Raw genomic sequence first — 24,526 nt, 5'->3', positions numbered from 1 at the left:
TCAATACCATCAGCTATAATTTGTTAACAATTCCAAAATTTGGCATGCTTTGGAACCCGGTGGGTGACAGGGGAAGCGTCCTTACCCTGTCAGCACTGTAGATGGCAGTCTTACCGACCGCAACTTCTACCTGGTTTACTGTGAGGATCAGAGCTCTGCTCCTGAGAGTTGAGTCGAGTACTCTGCTGTGTATGACAGCCTGTTGCGGTTGTGAGGGATTTTTCAGGATTACAAATCAATCCTCTTCCTATAGAACTTAATAGTGTTCAAAATATAAATCTGTATTCTGTGTGGAAAATACCATTTTCAATTCACTGGTTGTCCAGGGCCATGCTTCCTCTAACTTTTCTACCTGAAATTGAATGTTTTAATTCATTTACATATTCTGTCTTTGCTATTACTTCAAAATTGACAAGAATCATTTTTAGCAATACCTTATATTAGAATGTGGAAAGTTAATGTATGTTATTCTTTATTTTAGTGTTACCAAGTCATACTTGTGGAAATCCTGGAGAAATAATTAAAGGAGTTCTGCATGGAACAAGATTCAATATTGGAGACAAAATCAGATATAACTGTGTTGCTGGTTATATTCTTGAGGGTCATTCTACCTTGACATGCATTGTAAGTCCAGGAAATGGAGCTTCATGGGATTTTCCATCACCATTCTGCAGAGGTAGGAGATTATTTAATTAAAAAAAATCCTTTTTTTTTTCTAACTTTTTTTTTTTTTTAAGTATATACAATAAAAGTATTTAAAAAATATACTGTATAACCTAGGGGTAGTCCGTTGGCAAACTTTTTTTTTTTTCTTTAAATGAACTGGTGCCAGAAAGTTAAACAGATTTGTAAATTACTTCTATTAAACATCTTTATCCTTCCAGTACTTATTAGCATCTGTATTCTACAGAGGAAATTCTTTGCTTTTTGAATTTCATTTTTTGTCTTGTACACAGTGCTCTCTGCTGACACCTTTGTTAGTGTCAGGAACTGTTCGGAGTAGCATAGGTTAAGCATAGGTGAGGAGTTTCTCCTGCTCTGGACAGTTCCTGATACGGGCATCAGGTGTCAGCAGAGAGCACTATGGACAAGACAAAAAACACAATAAAAACACAATAACATTTGTTTAGTTTTATTATTCCAAATTTGTCAGAATTCTGTTTCCTTTTATGCAAACAAATCTGGCATATAGGACCAGAAATATTGGCATAAAATAAGCCAACTTATGTGAGACAAAACGTTTGACAATAGTGTCTGAAGCATTGGGAAAAAATGTATATATAACATTAACTGATACATTTTACGCATCTACAGACTGTCTGGATTATGTATATACACTGTCTAAATATTAACCCTTTAAGGACACAGCCCATTTTGGCCCTGAGGACACAGACAATTTTCACTTTAACATTTTCTTTTTTTCTCCTTACTTTTTAAGATCCATAACAATTTTTCTTTTACCTACAGATCCCTGTCTTTATTTTTCTGAGCAATTATTTGTATTTTGTATTGACGCCTTTAATCTTACTATAAACCCCAATTTTCCAACTTTGGGGGTTTAAGTTTTTAGGTAGTGGACTTTATGGTAAAAATTACATGTTTTCTATATACTGTTGGTCAATATGATTGAAACAATACCCATGTTTAAATTATTTTCTAATTTTTTACTACTTTAAAAAAAGGCAATTTTTTTTTTAACAGAATAGATATGTTTGAAATTACCCTCTTCAGACCCCTATAATAAATTTTTTTTTGTGAATAAAGAGCTCTATAAGGGCTCATATTCTGGTCCCTGATCTAAAGTTTTAATCGCTTTCACCTGTGTGTACTTGTAACATTTTGATAACTTTTTCTCCCTTTTTTTTCTGGGCTGTAATGTGACCAAAAATCAGCAATTAGAAATAGATTGCCCATTATACTGATTAGTGCTTTGCCTGAACAGTATTAGCAATCTAATGACATCTTTAAATAGTCTCCTATGGGGACATAAAAATGTCAAATAAATGGTAAAAAAAAGTGAAAAAGCCCCACCCCCAATAAAAAATTGACATGTGCGTGAATGTCTGAACTCTGAACTATCAAAATATATTATTAATGATACCATACGGTGAATGGAGTAAACATAAAAATAAAAAAAAAATAAAAAAACATTCAAAAATCGCTGCCTTTTGGTCACATCACATGCCAAACAAATGTAATAAAAAAACAAGTACAAATAAAATACATATACATAAAGACACATACATAAAAAAATACAGATCACCTTGCAGAAAATGAGCTCTCATAAAGCCCTGTATACAGAAAAATGAGAAATAGGTGGTCAAAATGTTTTAAACATTCTTATTTTGTAAAAAAAAAGTTTGAGTTTATTTAAAAGCTGTACAAGAATAGAAAAGCATGTACACATGGGTATCGTAATTTTTACCATAAAATGTACAGCGTGTAAGTGAAACCCTCCAAAATCTTTCTTTTAAATTTCCCTATATACTGTATAGTTTAACCCCTTAATGACGCAGGACGTAAATGTACGTCCTGGGGATGTGGTACTTAACGCACCAGGACGTACATTTACGTCCTGAGCATAACCGCGGGCATCGGAGCGATGCCGGCATCATGCGCGGCAGGTCCCGGCTGTGGATCGCAGCCAGGTACCCACCGGTAATGGAGGACACCCGTGATCCCGCGGATGTCAGCCATTAACCCCTCAGATGCCGTGATCAATCCAGATCACGGCATCTGCAGCATCGCAGTCACTTAACAGGATGATCGGATCGCCCGCAGCGCTGCCACGGCGATCCGATCATCCTGCACGGCAGATGGAGGTCCCCTCACCTGCCTTCCGGGAGTCTTCTGCTCTGATCTGCCTTCCCGCAGACCAGAGCAGAAGAGGACCGATAATGCTGATCAGTGCTGTGTCCTATACATAGCACTGAACAGCATTAGCAATCGAATGGTTGCTATAAATAGTCCCCTATGAGTGTAAAAATAAAAGTAAAAAAAAATAAGTAAAAAAAATATGAAAAAACCCTCCCCCATAAAAACCTAAATTGTCCCATTTTCCCTATTTTACCCCCAAAAAGTGTAAAAAAAAATATTTTATATATATATTTGGTATCGGCTGGCTATCACGCCCCCTCCCATAGGCTTGCATTGAGTGGCGGAGCATGATGTCACACGCGGGTGCAGACGTGACGCCACACGCCGCCCGCCCTGTGGTCGCCCGTAATCAGTGGACTCCGGGGACTGATTACAAACGGGGTGCCGCGTGCAAGATCACAGGGGTCCCCAGCGGCGGGACTCCGGCGATCAGGCATCTTATCCCCTATCCTTTGGATAGGGGATAAGATGTCTAAGCACCGGAGAACCCCTTTAAGGCCCAAATGGGCTGTGTCCTTAAGGGGTTAAAAGCCACATGTGTGGGAAATTACCTTTAATTGGTGTATTAACATGCCTGTGTCATCTTGTCTGTATGTAACAAGGCCAAAAGTTCTAGGTTATATAAACTTTTGATCAGTGCCATTTGTGTGACTTTTGTTTTCATTATAATTTAACCCCTGTGTGTCTCACGACTGATCTAGTCTACCATGGTGTTGCTCAGGGTGTATGGAGCAGGCTTCTGACTCGAGCCTGCTCCACAACCTGCAACCCCCAGCCGAATTCAGTATCTGGGGGCCACCACTAACAGCTATAATCCCTTTACATCGCCACTGTCAAACCTGACAGTGGCATCTAAAGTGACCATTATATCACAGTGATGAAATTGTACTTGTTTGTGAAGTCATTTAGCACCCTGCTATTTAAGGCTAGGTTTACATATATCAGGCGTCCAGCATTGTTTCACTCTGGCGTGCACCGGAGGGAAATTGATACTAGAACTGGTCCGCAGTCCAGAAACAATGGATGCCGGATGCCATACAACTAATGACAACTTGTCATCAGTTGTTACATCAGTTTAGGCTGAGTTCACTTATGTTGGATGCCAGACATATTATGTGAACCTAGCCTTACATGCGCTTGATCTTCCTAGACCTTTGCCAAATAATTCTATAGTAGTTGTAAGGCTGGGTTCACATATGTCCGGCATCCGGTATAGATGAACTCAGCCTAGATCTCGATGCAACTGATGCCACGACTGATAACAAGTTGTCATCAGTTGTATGGCATCCAGGGTCCATTGTTTCTGCACAGCGGCCTCTGGTAAATCCAACCATCCGGCATCAAAATTGAGACACTGGATGATTGTGCGCGCTGGAGGGAAACTATGCCAGATGCCTGATATATGTTAACTCACACTAAGAATTCCATCTTACAGAATAAGAACCCAGACTAAACTTGCAGAATCAATGGAGTGTTAAGTGTAGAAAAAAAATGGGTAAATTTGTCACACACAGCCTGATATTAAAGATAAGAAGGTACATTTTTAGGCCCAAATTTATATGCAATACTTTTACCCCGTAATGATGCAGGGCTTTTTTTATTTGTGTGTTTACATTTTTTCCTCCTTGCATTTTAATATCCTTAACTCTTTTAATTTTCAATTCACAAAGCCTTGTAATACCATGTATACATTTCTCGGGGTGCACTCTCCTCAAGCCTGGGCTTGAATAGAACAGTAGTATAGTGATCTAACTATATTTAATTGAACAGTTCTGCTAGGTATATGATGTAAAATGACAGATAAAAGGTGTCCAATATACTTTAAAACATTTTTATTAGACAATAAATAGCACTCACTGTGGTGTCTTCTGCAGGGCCCTTGCATCAGACAAACCACAATTGAATAAAATATGATAAAAACACATGGAATACTATGCAAATGCTCATAACATAAATGCTCTTAAAAGTTCATATGATAACAGTTCCCCAATTGGCAAGTTAGTTAGTAATAGTTCACTTGTCACGCTATATATGTACAGAACGGGGCTTCTCCGCACTGTACTAGCATGATGTAGTGTCTGACAGTTCAAGGTGACAAAGGAGTTGTTAGATGGTGTCTTGTAGATATACTTTGTACGGCACTGTGCCGATGTTGGGAGCACTGAGCAGCACTGATGGCACAGGGATAGTAGGTGTACAGCCTCAAGTGGGTTGGTCAGCCAATAGGGGGTCTACAGCACTGCAGAGCGTACCAGCCGAAAATATCTTGAGCTATACAGGCAAGAGAGATTTAACTACAATCCCCATCCCACTCAAAACGTACCATCCCTGCGCCGCCAGGGTAGAGTGGGCCACTAATAAGGGGTCTACAGCGCTGCAGAGCACATCAGCATGCTGTATATCAGCCCTGCTCAATGCTCCTAACATCGGCACGGTGCCGAACAAAGTATATCCACAAGAGACCATCTAACAACTCCTTTATCACCTTGAACTGTCAGACACTACATCATGTTAGTACAGTGCAGAGAAGCCCCGTTCTGTACACATATAGTGTGACAAGTGAACTATTACTAATTAACTTGTATTACTAACTAACTTGCGCATGTGTATGTCCTTGTCCCGCTCCCAAACTATGAAGCGTGCTCAGCAGCTGAATGCGCATAATAGCCAGTTTGTCCTGACTGCTATCAGCAGCCGGGATCCATGGCTAATACCGGACATCACTGATCGGACCAATGCCTGACTTTAACCCTTTGAACACCTCTATCAAAATTGATTGTTGAGTTTAAAATGTTAAAAATAACAATCCCTGATCAGGACCACCAGGGTGAAATTGTTATGTCCCAATCAGCTGAGAGGACAGCAAGAGCGCCCTTACCTTCATCATTGGCGTTCAATTGGTGTTCTAATGCTCCAGTCAGCCATGGAAGGCTGGAGCAATGGAACACCAATAACACTGATCAATGCTGCTCTATGGTGCCGCATTGAACATTATATGCAATCAGAAGATTGCATGTAATAGTCTTCTATGGTGACAAAAAAATAGTAAAACAAAAAAATTTGAAAAAAGTTAACAAATGTAAATTAACCCCTTTCCTATTAAAAGTTTGACATCCCTTTTTCCATTTTTTTATTAAATAATGTAAACAAAAATAAACATAAACATATGTTGTATCTCCCCATGTGATAATTTATTTAACCCCTTAACCTGTTAAGGACCAAGGGTGTACCTGTATGCCCTGAGTCCACTCCCGTTCTATAACTCGGGGGCACGGCCTCCAACAATGTCCAGGACCCGTGGCTAATAGCGCGGCCGCAGCGTGACTTTGAGGCCGACAACATGTAGTTCTATGGGAGAGGCGGGGAGACAGCGTTTGTGTCTCCCCGCCTCTCCTATAGAACTGTATGGGGAGGGGGCGTAACGTCGACTTCTCCGGGTCGATGCTATGCACATAAGCGCTCTCAATGAGCACTAATGAGGAAAACTAATCAGGAAAACTGTATCACATTGTTTATCATCTTTGTATAGGATTAAAATAAATATAGAAAAGGAAATGAGGAAACCAATATGTACTAGGGTTGAGCGGCATAGGCCATATTCGAATTCGCGAATATTCTCGAATATATGGACGAATATTCGTCATATATTCGCTAAATTCGCATATTCATAATATTCTCATTTTATTTTTGCATACGTGAAAATTTGCGTATGCGAAAATTTACATATGCGAAAATTTGCATATAAAAAAAATAGCATAAGTGAAAATTTGCATATGCAAAAATTAGCATATGCAAATTTTCGCATATGCGAAAATTCGCAAGCCAGTCTCACACAGTAGTATTAGAGCCTTCTTTACACCACACAAGCTGGAAGCAGAGAAGGGTGATCACTGTGATGTGTACTGTGAAGAAAAAAAAAGAATATTCGTAATTACGAATATATAGTGCTATATCCGCGAATTCGCGAATATGCGATATTCGCGAATAAAATTTGCATTGCGAATATTCGCAAGCAACACTAATATGTACTTAAGATATAGATAAACATTTATTTACATAATTATGTAATTATGCAATACTGGAATTCTTATTTTTTTAATTTACATAAATTAGCTCCCATAGTTATCATTGCTGGCATCGTGAACATTTCTCAGTTTTCCAGGTTTGTTCTCCAAGCTAAAACCTTTCACTGTATAATACAATTTAATAGATAAATCTGGTGTGGTAATTTGAGGACACTTACTGTAATTAGTAAAAATCCAGGAACATCTGAATTTTGGCAGATTTAAGCAGTTGTATTGGCTGCGGAAAGTGATAAAAGCTACCAGTTATCCAAATACACACTATGGCCCAGATTTATCAAACTGTGGGAGAGAAAAAATAGAGAGATTTTCCCACAGCAACCAATTACAACTCAGCTAAGGAGCTCCGGTAAAGTGAAAGCTGATCTGTGATTGGTTGTTGTGGGAAAATAACTCTATTTTTTTTTCTCAGGCTGGGCTCACACTACGTTTTTCAACTACGGTTCCTGCATACGTTTTGATTAGAGAAAACGTATGGAACGGTATTGAAAACTGTATACATAGGCAAAGCATTGCAAACTGTATGCACCCTCATGCATACGGTTGCGTACAGTTTGCTTGCAATACGGTTTTTAACAGTACTCCAAACCGTGTTCAACCACGGTTTTGAGTCCAGTTTTAAAACCGTATTGCAACCGCATACCTTTTTTTTAACATGGACCTCAATGGGAAATTGTTACGCCGAGCTCTGGGTCCCTGCTCCTCCCCGGAGCGCTCGCGGCGTTCCCCTCTCTGCAGCGCCCCGGTCAGACCCGCTGACCGGGAGCGCTGCACTGACACTGCCGGCTGGGATGCAATTCGCATAGCGGGACGCGCCCGCTCGCGAATCGCATCCCAAGCTACTCACCTGTCCCGGTCCCCGGCTGTCACGTCCTGGCGTGCGCGGCTCCGCTCCTCAGGGCGCGCGCGCGCCAGCTCTCTAAGATTTAAAGGGCCAGTGCACCAATGATTGGTGCCTGGTCCAATCAGTCTAATTAGCTTCCACCTGCTCCACATCCATATAACCTCACTTCCCCTTTCCTGCTTTGCCGGATCTTGTTGCCCTTGTGCCTAGTGAAAGTGTTTACTGTGTTTGCCATACCAGTGATCCAGACCTCTTGCTATCACCATTGACTACGAACCTTGCCGCCTGCCCTGACCTTCTGCTACGTCTGACCTCGCCTCTGTCTAGCCCTTCTGTCCCACGCCTTCTCAGCAGTCAGCGAGGTTGAGCCGTTGCTGGTGGATACGACCTGGTTACTACGGCCGCAGCAAGACCATCCCGCTTTGCGGCGGGCTCTGGTGAATACCAGTAGCAACCTAGAACCGGTCCACCGGTACGGTCCACGCCAATCCCTCGCTGACACAGAGGATCCACATTCAGCCTGCCGAATCCTAACAGTAAATGCGGCCATGGATCCCGCTGAGGTCCCGCTGCCAGTTGTCGCTGACCTTACCACGGTGGTCGCCCAGCAACTTCTGCCACAGCTACAGAAGCAATCATCTCCTCTGCCAGCTCCTGCACCTCCTCCGCAGCGAGTGACCGCTCCTAACCTCCGTTTGTCCCTGCCGGACAAATATGATGGGGACTCTAAACTCTGCCGTGGTTTCCTGTCTCAATGTTCCCTACATTTGGAGATGTTGTCGGACTAATTTCCCACGGAACGGTCAAAGGTGGCTTTCGTGGTTAGTCTCCTGTCTGGGAAGGCCTTGTCATGGGCCACACCGCTCTGGGACCACAACGATCCTGTCACTGCCACTGTTCAGTCCTTCTTCGCTGAGGTTCGTAGTGTCTTCGAGGAACCAGCCCGAGCCTCTTCTGCCGAAACAGCCTTGCTGAACCTGGTCCAAGGAAATTCTTCTGCAGGCGAATACGCCATCCAATTTCGTACCCTCGCGTCTGAATTATCTTGGAACAACGAGGCCCTCTGTGCGACCTTTAAAAAAGGCCTATCCAGTAACATCAAGGATGTGCTGGCCGCACGAGAAATTCCTGCCAACCTGCATGAACTTATCCATTTGGCCACCCGCATTGACATGCGTTTTTCTGAAAGACACCAGGAGCTCCACCAGGAAAAAGACCTTGATCTCTGGGCACCTCTCTCCCAATATCCTTTGCAATCTACCCCTGTGCCTCCCGCCGAAGAGGCTATGCAAGTGGATCGGTCTCGCCTGACCCATGAAGAGAGGACTCGCCGCAGAGATAAAAATTTATGTCTGTACTGCGCTAGTACCGAACATTTCCTAGTGGATTGCCCTATTCATCCTCCACGTCTGGGAAACGCACGCACCCAGCTCACGTGGGAGTGGCGTCTCTTGGTATGAAGTCTGCTTCTCCACGTCTCACTGTGCCAGTGCGGATTTCTCCTTCTGCCAACTCCTCCTTCTCAGCTGTGGCCTTCATGGACTCTGGTTCTGCGGGAAATTTTATTTTGGCCTCTTTTGTTAATAGGTTCAACATCCCTGTGACCTGTCTCGTCAAGCCGCTCTACATTTCCTCGGTCAACGGAGTAAAATTGGACTGCACTGTGCGTTACCGCACAGCACCCCTGCTTATGAACATTGGACTGCATCACGGAAAAAATTTAATGTTTTGTTCTGCCCAACTGCACCTCTGAAGTCCTCCTCGGTCTGCCATGGCTCCAACGCCATTCTCCTACCCTTGACTGGACCACCGGGGAGATCAAGAGCTGGGTTGCTTCTTGCCACAAAAAATGCCTCACGTCTGCTCCCAGTCCCGTCAGTCAAACCTCAGTGTCTCCTCCTATACCAGGTCTCCCCAAGGCCTATCAGGACTATGCCGATGTTTTTTGCAAAAAACGAGCAGAGATTTTGCCTCCTCATAGCCCCCTTCCTGGTAACACTCTGCCCCGTGACAAGCTTCACCCTCTGCCCCCCCTCCCCATTCCCACTTCTTCTGGACTGCCTGCCATTGATGAATTTACCCAGGACTTCTCTGTCTTCCAGAAATAAACTCAAGAATCGCTCCCAATGGCCTCGTCTCATGTGAAGCGACATGCAGACAAAAAGAGGGGGAGACCTAAGGGGGGGGGGGTACTGTTACGCCGTGCGCTCCGGGTCCCTGCTCCTCCCCGGAGCGCTCGCGGCGTTCCCCTCTCTGCAGCGCCCCGGTCAGACCCGCTGACCGGGAGTGCTGCACTGACACTGCCGGTGGGGATGCGATTTGCATAGCGGGACGCGCCCGCTCGCGAATCGCATCCCAAGCTACTCACCTGTCCCGGTTCCCGGCTGTCACGTCCTGGCGCGTGCCAGCTCTCTAAGATTTAAAGGGCCAGTGATTTGGGCCTGGTCCAATCAGTCTAATTAGCTTCCACCTGCTCCACGTCCATATAACCTCACTTCCCCTTCCCTGCTTTGCCGGATCTTGTTGCTCTTGTGCCTAGTGAAAGCGTTTACTGTGTTTGCCATACCAGTGTTCCAGACCTCTTGCTATCACCATTGACTACGAACCTTGCCGCCTGCCCTGACCTTCTGCTACGTCTGACCTCGCCTCTGTCTAGTCCTTCTGTCCCACGCCTTCTCAGCAGTCAGCGAGGTTGAGCCGTTGCCGGTGGATACGACCTGGTTGCTACCGCCGCAGCAAGACCATCCCACTTTGCTGCGGGTTCTGGTGAATACCAGTAGCAACCTAGAACCGGTCCACCGGTATGGTCCACGCCAATCCCTCGCTGACACAGAGGATCCACATCCAGCCTGCCGAATCCTAACAGAAATGCACATGTATACGGTTCCATATGGCAAAACCGTATGCATTTTTTCTTTGCACATGCGCATTTGCATCTTAAAGTCCCCACCAAAGACCCCTCCTATTAAAAATGGACAGAATTTTCAAAAACGTATGTTTTTTAATAAAAACAGACAGAACAGTATGCACTTTTAAAAACAGTATACTGTTTAAAAACGGATACGGTTTACTTTTTCCCATACTGTTCCATCCGTTTTTTTCCCATACGGTTTTTGATAGAAAACGTATGCGGGAACCGTAGTTGAAAAACGTAGTGTGAACCCAGCCTCACACAGTGTGATAAATCTGGGCCTACATACATATATAGAAAAACTTTTGTAAAGGGAACCTTTAAAACATTACTTTTATTTTTGTCTTGATATATTAACTAGTAGCAACGGCCGCCACCAGTGTCTTGTGACCACAGTCTATTGGAAGCTGCACCATTCCATATTACGTTTCAATAAGGTGCAGTTAAATCAATCAGCATATGGATGGGATGTACCATAAATTTCCTGTTTATGCCTGCTCTCGGTGCTTTCCTATTAGGTACTGTCAAAATGTAGGAAAAATTGCACATAGTCCCCGTACAGCATGAGTGTTATGTGTCATGGCAGGCAGTATCATAAATTGTACATTGTCCTATATATAGCACCATATAGTCCATGGACCTGAATGCACACAGTCCCGATATTGCACATAGACTCTTACATATACAGTCCCGATGTTTCACTTTGGTCTTAATGCCCACGTTCCAAATATTGCACATAGACTTTAATGCACACAGACCCGATATTGCACATGTATATTAGCAGGTATATTGGCACTCAATCCCAATTTAATATCATATATTCCATAGCTATCCATGTATTACCGTTTTTACACCTAGCTGCATCTTGGAGTTATCTGTATGTTGAGGTCCTTACAGTTGGCTTTGTAATTCCTTTGTGTCATAGATCCTACGCATTTCCTCCGCCTTAATTCATCAGGGATCTTTTAGCTGTATGATCATCTCTTTCATATCTTGTGCGGCACTGATGGTGGCCACCAAATATTGCAACTTGAACTTTTTGAAGAAATTTTTTTCTGATTCGGTTTGCAATGTTCTCTGTGTGGTCTTTGTTTTAATAAATAGTTCAAGGATCTGTAAAGCTTGAAGTGTGAATAAGACAAAAACCCACAATAAATAAGAAACTTCCCTTTTTATACGAGTCAAACCATATCCTGCCCCAATGACTCCTTTATTTCAGCCTTATGCATAACACCATGCATACTCATTTGTTTTTAGATTGATAAACATGTCGTATTGTTAGCTATATTTTAGGAAATAATTTAGTTATTTGTAAACTCAGTAATTGAGAAAAGCAATAAAGAAAATACAGTTTCCACAAAATGTTGACGTTTGTGCAGTATATATGAAATGCAGGGACATAATACAACAAATAGCTATACAATAAAAGTAGCAGCTACATTGTAAATAAAGGGAAGATACTAAAAACATGGCATCCAAATTTTTATACCCAGATGAAAAACTTAAAATCCCAACTTCTAACCACTCAAACTGATGAACCAGAGATGGAAGCATATTAAGGCAGTTAAATAGTAACAGAAGGAAAATACAAATATATATTATGATTCAAAATGGGTCTCTGAGTCTTTATTAGCATATAAAGTTCTCCCTTATCATGTGGCATGCGTATAAAGTAGAACTTTAGTCTGGCTTTTATCCTGGCCCAAGTAAACTTGTTTAAAAGTCTGCCAAATTGGTTAAAGGGGTTATTTAGGAATCAAAAAATATATATAATTTAAAAAAAGAAAAAAAAATAACAGCACCACACCTGTCCTCAGGTTGAGTGTGGTATGACATCTCAGTTTCATTGAAGTGAATGGAGCTAAGTTGTTATAACACACAGCCGAGGTAAGGTGTGGTGCTGTTTTTGGAGTACATTATCTGTTTTTATATTCCTGGATAACACCTTCAAACCACCTATCTGGAATACAGACAGGTGAGGTATTGACGAAAAAATAAAATAAAAAATAAAGAACCTGTGGAAGGATAACATTTTTTTATAGCTGACTTTTCTGTCAAAGATAAGGGTAGTTTATTTTCTTTTTTTTTCTTTTATATTTGTAACTACTGGTTTTAGGGTTGTGTCCATAAATGCTTTAGGATCAGCTGTTGTTTTAATTACTAAATATTTCTGGGCCTCTCCATTGCTAATTGCATTCATATTTATTTCCAATAGCAAGAGAGAATTCATGCGCACTCCCCACGTTAGTTGCTCTTCAGGTGTAGTTTATTTCATATCACAAGAGGATCAAGTGCAGGGAGACGGTATTGGGGAGTGTTCGTGGGCGCTGGCGTTGGCCCAAGAACACTCCCCAATACCGTCTCCCTGCACTTGATCCTCTTGTGATATGAAATAAACTACACCTGAAGAGTAGTGTTGAGCGGCATAGGCCATATTTGAATTTGCGATATTTCGCGAATATATGGACGAATATTCATCATATATTCGCTAAATTCGCATATTCGTAATATTCGCATACAATTTTCGCATATGCGAAATTAGCATATCCGAAAATTAACATATACAAAATTAGCATAAGTGAAAATTTGCATATGCGAGAATTAGCATATGCAAATTTTTGCACATGCGAAAATTTGCACGCCAGTCTCACACAGTAGTATTAGAGCCCTCTTACACCACACAAGCTGGAAGCAGAGAGGGGTGATCACTGTGATGTGTACTGTGAAAAAACAAACAAACAAAAAATGAATATTTGTAATTACGAATATATAGTGCTATATTCGCGAATTCGTGAATATGCGATATTCGCCAATAAAATTTGCACTGCGAATATTCGCGAGCAACACAGCAACTAACGTGGTGAGTGCGCTTGAATTCTCTCTTGCTATTGGAATTGTATATGAATCTGCACGGCTTCACAAGCACCACTGCTCCTTTAGCTTTAGACTGCTGAATGTGTCTACTGAAGAATGCTCCTCAGGTGTGTGAATGAGCAGTACGGGGTTGGCTATTCTCTCCCAGGACTTTGCATTCATATTTATGCTCTCCGTGTCCACCTATAGGCAGGAGGAATCATTTATTTTAATTAATTGCTAAACTGGATTGGCATCCATATTTCACAAATATGTCCATTATCTCAATGATACCTTTCACTGAATTTTAGACAAAAAGAAGAATATCATGGGTGTATATCTGTGTATAGGCTATACCTTCAATAAGACCCTTTATTGTGTAGACTACTTCTTACTGCAAATGAAAGAGGGGAAAGAGGACACCCTTGCCTAGTTCCGCTACTCAGATCAAAACTACCTGTGAGAGAATTCTTTAACAAGAGCCTAGCAATTGGATTCCTATACATCATCTTAATCCAAATAATTCAGTCTAACACCAAACAATTCAATCTTTTTCCAGAGAAACCTCCACTCCACCCTGCCCAACACATTTTTGGTCTCCAAAGACAGGATGGAGTGAAGGCCATCTCATTTAACCTAGGGCATAACCTTCAAAGATTCCTAAACAATGTACTATCTGATAAATAGCTATTTTGATGATTTTACTGATCGATATGGTATTTACCATCACCAGCCTAGTAGTTTTGCAAATATTTTAACATTTATATTTATTAACAATATTGGTCTATAAGATTCTACTAATATTAGGTCTTTATTTTTCTTTGGGGCAGTAATATGTTGTCCTACACCATTGATAACTGGAGATAGCCCTCTATACAGGATTAATTTATAACTTGCCATAATATAGGGACCTTTTGGTCAAACCTTTTATAAAGATGAAATGAGATTCCATCTAGACTCAGGAAGGAGCCATTGGGAGACAGTAAAAACACTCCTTAAAGCTCTTCACAAGAAATAGCCTTATCAAGATTTTATTTTGTCGTATGGTCAACTTTGTAAGTTGTAAGCCCTTCAAGTAAGTATACTAGGACATTCTCAGCAGTAGCTCTGAAGTTAGACAAATTAGTTAGAAAAAAAAATCATGCTAAATAAATATGGATGAAAATGTCCCCATTATTAGAGTTGATAGCATCCACTAGTTTCCTTTTCTCCTGTGCCCTTAACACGTCATAAAAATGTATGTGGTTTTCCACTTTCCACAAAATATTTATACCTTTGACAAAAATAAATCCCTCCATGCCAACTTGACCTTGGAGACAGCATCTCTCAGTTCCCTCACCTATTTACCTAGCCCACACTGCGCCACCGAACAAAAAATAATACTAACTGTTACGCCGAGCGCTCCGGGTCCCCGCTCCTCCCCGGAGCGCTCGCTTCACTCTCCCCGCTGCAGCGCTCCGGTCACGTCCTCTGACCCGGGGCGCTGCGATTCCGCTGCCAGCCGGGATGCGATTCGCGATGCGGGTAGCGCCCGCTCGCGATGCGCACCCCGGCTCCCCTACCTGACTCGCTCTCCGTCTGTTCTGTCCCGGCGCGCGCGGCCCCGCTCCCTAGGGCGCGCGCGCGCCGGGTCTCTGCGATTTAAAGGGCCACTGCGCCGCTGATTGGCGCAGTGGTTCCAATTAGTGTGTTCACCTGTGCACTGCCCTATATCACCTCACTTCCCCTGCACTCCCTTGCCGGATCTTGTTGCCTTGTGCCAGTGAAAGCGTTCCTTGTGTGTTCCTTGCCTGTGTTTCCAGACCTTCTGCCGTTGCCCCTGACTACGATCCTTGCTGCCTGCCCCGACCTTCTGCTACGTCCGACCTTGCTTCTGCCTACTCCCTTGTACCGCGCCTATCTTCAGCAGCCAGAGAGGTGAGCCGTTGCTAGTGGATACGACCTGGTCACTACCGCCGCAGCAAGACCATCCCGCTTTGCGGCGGGCTCTGGTGAAAACCAGTAGTGGCTTAGAACCGGTCCACTAGCACGGTCCACGCCAATCCCTCTCTGGCACAGAGGATCCACTACCTGCCAGCCGGCATCGTGACAGTAGATCCGGCCATGGATCCCGCTGAAGTTCCTCTGCCAGTTGTCGCTGACCTCACCACGGTGGTCGCCCAGCAGTCACAACAGATAGCGCAACAAGGCCAACAGCTGTCTCAACTGACCGTTATGCTACAACAGTTACTACCACAGCTTCAGCAGTCATCTCCTCCGCCAGCTCCTGCACCTCCTCCGCAGCGAGTGGCCGCTCCTGGGCTACGCCTATCCTTGCCGGATAAATTTGATGGGGACTCTAAGTTTTGCCGTGGCTTTCTTTCCCAATGTTCCCTGCATCTGGAGATGATGTCGGACCTGTTTCCCTCTGAAAGGTCTAAGGTGGCTTTCGTAGTCAGCCTTCTGTCCGGAAAAGCCCTGTCATGGGCCACACCGCTCTGGGACCGCAATGACCCCGTCACTGCCTCTGTACACTCCTTCTTCTCGGAAATCCGAAGTGTCTTTGAGGAACCTGCCCGAGCCTCTTCTGCTGAGACTGCCCTGTTGAACCTGGTCCAGGGTAATTCTTCCGTTGGCGAGTATGCCGTACAATTCCGTACTCTTGCTTCAGAATTGTCCTGGAATAATGAGGCCCTCTGCGCGACCTTCAAAAAAGGCCTATCCAGCAACATTAAAGATGTTCTGGCCGCACGAGAAATTCCTGCTAATCTACATGAACTTATTCACCTAGCCACTCGCATTGACATGCGTTTTTCCGAAAGGCGTCAGGAACTCCGCCAAGATATGGACTCTGTTCGCACGAGGCGTTTCTTCTCCTCGGCTCCTCTCTCCTCTGGTTCCCTGCAATCTGTTCCTGTGCCTTCTGCCGTGGAGGCTATGCAGGTCGACCGGTCTCGCCTGACACCTCAAGAGAGGACACGACGCCGTATGGAGAACCTCTGCCTGTACTGTGCTAGTACCGAACACTTCCTGTGGGATTGTCCTATCCGTCCTCCCCGCCTGGAAAAACGTACGCTGACTCCGCACAAGGGTGAGACAGTCCTTGATGTCTACTCTGCTTCTCCACGTCTTACAGTACCTGTGCGGATGTCTGCCTCTGCCTTCTCCTTCCCTGCTGTGGCCTTCTTGGACTCTGGATCTGCAGGAAATTTTATTTTGGCCTCTCTCGTCAACAGGTTCAACATCCCAGTGACCAGTCTCGCCAGACCCCTCTACATCAATTGTGTAAATAATGAAAGATTGGACTGTACCATACGTTTCCGCACGGAACCCCTTCTTATGAGCATCGGATCTCATCACGAGAGGATTGAACTTTTGGTCCTCCCCAATTGCACCTCGGAAATTCTCCTTGGACTTCCCTGGCTTCAACTTCATTCCCCAACCCTGGATTGGTCCACTGGGGAGATCAAGAGTTTGGGGTCCGCTTGTTCCAAGAACTGTCTAAAACCGGTTCCCAGTAACCCTTGCCGTAACTCTGTGGTTCCTCCAGTAACCGGTCTCCCTAAGGCCTATATGGACTTCGCGGATGTTTTCTGCAAAAAACAAGCTGAGACTCTACCTCCTCACAGGCCTTATGATTGTCCTATCGACCTCCTCCCGGGCACTACTCCACCCCGGGGCAGAATTTATCCTCTCTCTGCCCCAGAGACTCTTGCCATGTCTGAATACGTCCAGGAGAATCTAAAAAAGGGCTTTATCCGTAAATCCTCCTCTCCTGCCGGAGCCGGATTTTTCTTTGTGTCCAAAAAAGATGGCTCCCTACGTCCTTGCATTGACTACCGCGGTCTTAATAAAATCACGGTTAAGAACCGCTACCCCTTACCCCTCATCTCTGAACTCTTTGATCGCCTCCAAGGTGCCCACATCTTTACTAAATTGGACTTAAGAGGCGCCTATAACCTCATCCGCATCAGAGAGGGGGATGAGTGGAAAACGGCATTTAACACCAGAGATGGACACTTTGAGTATCTGGTCATGCCCTTTGGCCTGTGCAACGCCCCTGCCGTCTTCCAAGACTTTGTCAATGAAATTTTTCGTGATCTGTTATACTCCTGTGTTGTTGTATATCTGGACGATATCCTAATTTTTTCTGCCAATCTAGAAGAACACCGCCAGCATGTCCGTATGGTTCTTCAGAGACTTCGTGACAATCAACTCTATGCCAAAATTGAGAAATGTCTGTTTGAATGCCAATCTCTTCCTTTTCTAGGATATTTGGTCTCTGGCCAGGGACTACAGATGGATCCAGACAAACTCTCTGCCGTCTTAGATTGGCCACGCTCCTCCGGACTCCGTGCTATCCAACGCTTTTTGGGGTTCGCCAATTATTACAGGCAATTTATTCCACATTTTTCTACCATTGTGGCTCCTATCGTGGCTTTAACCAAAAAAAATGCTGATCCCAAGTCCTGGCCTCCTCAAGCAGAAGACGCCTTTAAACGACTCAAGTCTGCCTTTTCTTCGGCTCCCGTGCTCTCCAGACCTGACCCTTCCAAACCCTTCCTATTGGAGGTTGATGCCTCCTCAGTGGGAGCTGGAGCTGTTCTTCTACAAAAAAATTCTTCCGGGCATGCTGTCACTTGTGGTTTTTTCTCTAGGACCTTCTCTCCAGCGGAGAGGAACTACTCCATCGGGGATCGAGAGCTTCTAGCCATTAAATTAGCACTTGAGGAATGGAGGCATCTGCTGGAGGGATCAAGATTTCCTGTTATTATCTACACCGACCACAAGAACCTCTCCTACCTCCAGTCTGCCCAACGGCTGAATCCTCGCCAGGCCCGGTGGTCTCTGTTCTTTGCCCGATTTAATTTTGAGATTCACTTTCGTCCTGCCGATAAGAACATTAGGGCCGATGCTCTCTCTCGTTCCTCGGATGCCTCAGAAGTTGATCTCCCTCCGCAACACATCATTCCACCTGACTGCCTGATCTCCACTTCTCCTGCCTCCATCAGGCAGACTCCTCCAGGAAAGACCTTTGTTTCTCCACGCCAACGCCTCGGAATCCTCAAATGGGGTCACTCCTCCCATCTCGCAGGTCATGCGGGCATCAAGAAATCTGTGCAACTCATCTCCCGCTTCTATTGGTGGCCGACTCTGGAGACGGATGTTGGGGACTTTGTGCGAGCCTGCACTATCTGTGCCCGGGATAAGACTCCTCGCCAGAAGCCCGCTGGTTTTCTTCATCCTCTGCCTGTCCCCGAACAGCCTTGGTCTCTGATTGGTATGGATTTTATTACTGATTTACCCCCTTCCCGTGGCAACACTGTTATTTGGGTGGTCGTTGATCGATTCTCCAAAATGGCACATTTCATCCCTCTTCCTGGTCTTCCTTCTGCGCCTCAGTTGGCTAAACAATTTTTTGTACACATTTTTCGTCTTCACGGGTTGCCTACGCAGATTGTCTCGGATAGAGGTGTCCAATTCGTGTCTAAATTCTGGAGGGCTCTCTGTAAACAACTCAAGATTAAATAAAATTTTTCTTCTGCATATCATCCCCAGTCCAATGGACAAGTAGAAAGAATTAACCAGATCTTGGGTGATTATTTGCGACATTTTGTTTCCTCCCGCCAGGATGACTGGGCAGATCTCCTTCCATGGGCCGAATTCTCGTATAACTTCAGGGTCTCTGAATCTTCCTCCAAATCCCCATTTTTCGTGGTGTACGGCCGTCACCCTCTTCCCCCCCTCCCTACCCCCTTGCCCTCTGGTCTGCCCGCTGTGGATGAAATTTCTCGTGACCTTTCCATTATATGGAGAGAGACCCAAAATTCTCTCTTACAGGCTTCTTCGCGCATGAAGAGGTTCGCGGATAAGAAAAGAAGAGCTCCTCCCGTTTTTTCCCCTGGAGACAAGGTATGGCTCTCCGCTAAATATGTCCGCTTCCGTGTCCCTAGCTACAAGTTGGGACCACGCTATCTTGGTCCTTTCAAGATTTTGTGTCAAATCAATCCTGTCTCTTATAAACTTCTTCTTCCTCCTTCTCTTCGTATCCCTAATGCCTTTCACGTCTCTCTTCTCAAACCACTCATCCTCAACCGTTTTTCTCCCAAATCTGTTCCTCCCACTCCTGTTTCCGGCTCCTCGGACATCTTCTCGGTCAAAGAAATCTTAGCTGCCAAAAAGGTCAGAGGGAAAAATTTTTTTTTAGTGGACTGGGAGGGTTGTGGTCCTGAAGAGAGATCCTGGGAACCTGAGGACAACATCCTAGACAAAAGTCTGCTCCTCAGGTTCTCAGGCTCTAAGAAGAGGGGGAGACCCAAGGGGGGGGGTACTGTTACGCCGAGCGCTCCGGGTCCCCGCTCCTCCCCGGAGCGCTCGCTTCACTCTCCCCGCTGCAGCGCTCCGGTCACGTCCTCTGACCCGGGGCGCTGCGATTCCGCTGCCAGCCGGGATGCGATTCGCGATGCGGGTAGCGCCCGCTCGCGATGCGCACCCCGGCTCCCCTACCTGACTCGCTCTCCGTCTGTTCTGTCCCGGCGCGCGCGGCCCCGCTCCCTAGGGCGCGCGCGCGCCGGGTCTCTGCGATTTAAAGGGCCACTGCGCCGCTGATTGGCACAGTGGTTCCAATTAGTGTGTTCACCTGTGCACTGCCCTATATCACCTCACTTCCCCTGCACTCCCTTGCCGGATCTTGTTGCCTTGTGCCAGTGAAAGCGTTCCTTGTGTGTTCCTTGCCTGTGTTTCCAGACCTTCTGCCGTTGCCCCTGACTACGATCCTTGCTGCCTGCCCCGACCTTCTGCTACGTCCGACCTTGCTTCTGCCTACTCCCTTGTACCGCGCCTATCTTCAGCAGCCAGAGAGGTGAGCCGTTGCTAGTGGATACGACCTGGTCACTACCGCCGCAGCAAGACCATCCCGCTTTGCGGCGGGCTCTGGTGAAAACCAGTAGTGGCTTAGAACCGGTCCACTAGCACGGTCCACGCCAATCCCTCTCTGGCACAGAGGATCCACTACCTGCCAGCCGGCATCGTGACACTAACATAATAACAATACTAAAAGTTCTGTACATCAAAGCAATCCGAGGCCTACAGAGCATCTGAAAAAAAAAAAAAAAACAGGAGCCTATCTTTATTAATCACTCATAACTTAATAGCAGGAAATAACATTCTCTTCTCTACTTTCCTTGAATTAAACCCCTTTACACTGGTCTTCTTCAAGAACTCAGGGAACAAAGCAATCTTGACATTTTTCTTGTCTTCTCCAATACAGTGTATCTGTCACATGATCAAAGGATTTTTATTAATACAGTCCTAGGTGTACTATATTGCAGTGGGCTTTTCCTAGGAATTCTATGTGCCCACTTGAAAAATCGATTATGAAGCTCATCGACAGTTCTAGAGTACATGAAGGGAAAGTATACCAGAAGAAATGGCACCAACACACACAGCATTGAGTTGTCAGTCATACATTTCTCATTAATTGAAAGGTTCTATGCTCAAATATTACATTAGTTGTTAGTACAAAGGTCGTTGTGCTTATTTAGGCCGACTCTAGAACCGGACATAGACACATATGGTAACATAGTTACAAAAAATATTTTTGTAGATTCATCAGAGAAAATCACACGACTTGTATGTGATCTGTCATTGTGCCAAATTTGATCAATACTTTATATTATAGAAGATAGATTATTAGATCCTTCCGAAAAGCCAAGTATGCATATTTATACACCGCCTAGTGGTCCTCCAAGTCTGTAAACCTCTTTTTGAGTAAGACATTTTTCTGTCAACTGAGCAAATGAGTCCATCTCGGTTTGGGACCCTTTTTTTTTTATCTATCACTGTTATTCTCTCAGACTTTATTTACATAGTCTTTAATGATAGCAATTTCAGAAGATAGCACCTTGTGCTTTTAATTCCTTTAAGGCCAATTTACATTTCTAAATCTCTGCCAATACTTGTAAAGGTATGTTCTACCCCCTCCTCCCAACAAGCATCCCCCTTCTTTTGCAATATAACATAGCATGATCTTCCAGAAGCAATTTTTGCCCCAATGGTGATATTCCTTTTTGTGTCCTATTTTCCTATTTTTGTGTCAAACTGTTCAATCTTAGCAGAGGACAATGAGTCTTAGGGGAGCTGGTACGGTCAGATCTCTTATGCAGAGTTTTAGGGGGCATTATGATGAGATACGTAATAAGACAGGTCCCCTCTGTACTTTAATCCTCCAAATAAATTTATGCACTCAGAAAGCAGACTAGGAGGTTAAACATTTTTCCGGCATAGCATAACTTTTTCTGGCATATGATCAACTAGATAGGGGAAAGGGCATAATAATATTAATCGGGAACTCCCATGTTTTCCCACCATGAAGAGAGTAATTCCACAATGCTGCTCCTCCCTACATCTCCTCCCTCATCTCTGTCTAACATCATACATGTTCTCTCCGCTCTGCTAATGATCTCACACTAAAATCTTATATAATCCGAACCTCTCACTCCTGTCTCCAAGACTTTGCTCGGCTGCCCCAGTTCTCTGGAATGCGATACCTCGATCCCTCAGACTTAACCATAACATCCACAGTTTTAAATGAGCCCTAAAGACACACCTCTTTAAGCAGGCCTGTAACATTACCTAATTGGCTTACACGACTACCACTTTGCCCCTTTTCTGCGCTGCGGAATATGTGTGCGCTATATATAGTAACAATGTAAAAAAAATTATAATAATAAAGGCACCAGGGCCTCTTAAATTTCACATCTATATAGTCTCTTTGAGAAGAAAATAGTTCAGTCAGAAACAAAATTCCTAAAACATAAAGCAATCATTTTATGAATTATCCACAATTTTTGGATATGTACACCAAAGGTGTGCTACCAACCCACACCCAACACTGCCACCCAAGGAATGTTGTGAAGGAAAGAGGGAATGTGAGGCTGAAAAGGACAGAGGGCTTCGCTCCAACTCCTCACCCCTAGGCAGTCAATCCTTCAGCTACAAATGGTTCCACTCCTTTCCTCTCCCAATTCAAACATTTAAATCTAAAAGTAAAAAAAAAAAATGCAAGCATCCACAAAGGTCATTCAACATCAATTCAACAGTTAAAGGGGTGTATAGGTGTAAAAAAATAAAATAAAGCAACTTACTAATATAATGTTATTAGATATAGTGAACAAATATCTTTGTATCTCTTTTAGCTGTGACATGGGACACAGTCTGCGCTCTGTCACTGCTGCCCCTTTCCTCCTGTCTTCTCAGAGAAAGACCAGAATTGTGAAGAGAAGCTCATATAACTGCTCTTTAGATTTTAACATAGCAAGAAGCCTTTCTTAGTCACAGTAGTTTTAGTTTAGACAGGTACGCTGCTGTCTTATCTGAGAAAGGCTTTCTGCTGTCTAAAAATTTAATGAGCAGTAATATGAGCTCCCCTCTTTACATCAGTGGTCTCACCCTGAAAAGATAGGAGGGGAGAGGTAGCAGGGATGGAGGCTCTGAATGTGACATGATGTCACAGCTACAAGGGAGAAAGTAAAAAAAGAAAATATCTGTACTATGGCTAATAACATTAATATTAGAGCAGCCGACCAGTCTAGGAGTTATAATTTTTCACTGACCTTTTGCTTCCCGAATCCAGGGTGCCCTTCATCTGTCCACTCCCAGCACCCCAGCACCCCTTCCCAGTTTCTTCTAGAAGCATGGGGGTCATAAGCAAACCAACGATGAGTGTCCTGAGGCCTGGAGGTTCCACACAGCATAGTGATATTTATACCATATGGTGCACTCACTAATGGTATTTTGCTTAGACTTAGAACATATGATGAGAAATAAAAAAAGCTGTTTTTATATGTATTTTATAGCCATTTTTGTTTTGATTTTACAGTGTATGAACTCAGGTTTAAGGTTGATATGTCCTGCATGCACAACAATGTAGTCTACATTCTTTGCATGCAATAGTTTTGACAAGATGAAGAGCCCTTATTATCATTTGCTAAAGAAGGCCCAAGGAACTCCAGTTCTATACAGAATGGGCTACAATACTTGAAAAAAAAAAAAAAAATCTCACTGGCCTTAGCAGCCAGTCACTTGTGGAGAAGTTTCAAGTGTCAGACAAGGCAGTTGGCAGTAGAGGGTGGGTGTTAGTGGATTTTCCAACAGAATTGGCCTTCAAAATCATTTCCTCTAGTGGGTCCTATTTGGACCAGTGTAACACTGCAAAAATGAATTTAAAAAAGTTGTGAGTGTCATTGGAAACTTTCATTACACTGACTACAAATAGGGAAAGTTCCATAACTCCCATTGCATTCAACCAAGTGTATCTTAAACAGTCTCTGAGCAAGGGTGATTCATATTTACAAAAGATGCCACTAACAAAGACTTGCTAGCTACCTTTGTTGTACGTTTATTAAGGCATCCTGAATAATATATGCCCTTGGTTCGTTTAGATCTGTCTAAAGCTTCATTTATTTAAACTGATAAGCCTTATATAATGTGACTGGCAATGACAATATGTCACTTGCTGGTGCTTTATGAAATGTCAAGCTTCTTAATTGCATCTATTCAGCTTGTAGAAAAGAAAGAGAAAAGGGCAGAAATGTAGAAGCCAAAAAAATGATATCTTTTTATGTCTGACTTTTTTTTTTAATTTGAGGCATACTAAAGATTTGCGTTTTTCAAGATAAAGAGACATGTTCAAAGGACTTTATAAGGGATCAGTGATTCAGATTTTTTCTTACATGAACTGGACCCAAAACAATTAGAGGTAACCGGCAGGGACCGGCAGCAGTTACCTGATATCACGCGGGGACCAGGACCAGCGGCAGGCAAGTGGTGCGGCAGTGGTGTCAGATGCTGCAGTGAAGATCGCCTTAAAGTGATCTTCACTGCAGCTTCTAGGAGTTTCAAAACTACAACTTCCAGCATGCTGGGAGTTGTAGTTTTGCAACATCTGGAGGACCACAGTTTGGAGACCACTGTGCAGTG

General features: G+C 44.0%; 1 protein-coding gene across 3 annotated transcripts in view; it reads left to right on the top strand.

Moving 5' to 3' along the window:
- CSMD1 (CUB and Sushi multiple domains 1) overlaps positions 1 to 24,526 on the top strand; it is a 1,887,231-nt gene that overhangs the window by 798,036 nt on the left and 1,064,669 nt on the right. For all 3 annotated transcript variants that reach the window (XM_056565713.1, XM_056565712.1, XM_056565715.1), the window contains exon 4: positions 482 to 676. In XM_056565713.1, the coding sequence (XP_056421688.1) occupies positions 482 to 676 (195 nt within the window). The remainder of the gene's footprint in view (positions 1 to 481; positions 677 to 24,526) is intronic.

The sequence above is a fragment of the Hyla sarda genome, chromosome 3 (assembly GCF_029499605.1).
Source record: "Hyla sarda isolate aHylSar1 chromosome 3, aHylSar1.hap1, whole genome shotgun sequence".
NCBI lineage: Eukaryota > Metazoa > Chordata > Amphibia > Anura > Hylidae > Hyla > Hyla sarda.
The sequence above is the reverse complement of the archived record's forward strand: the minus strand, read 5'-3'. Positions and strand labels throughout refer to the sequence as shown.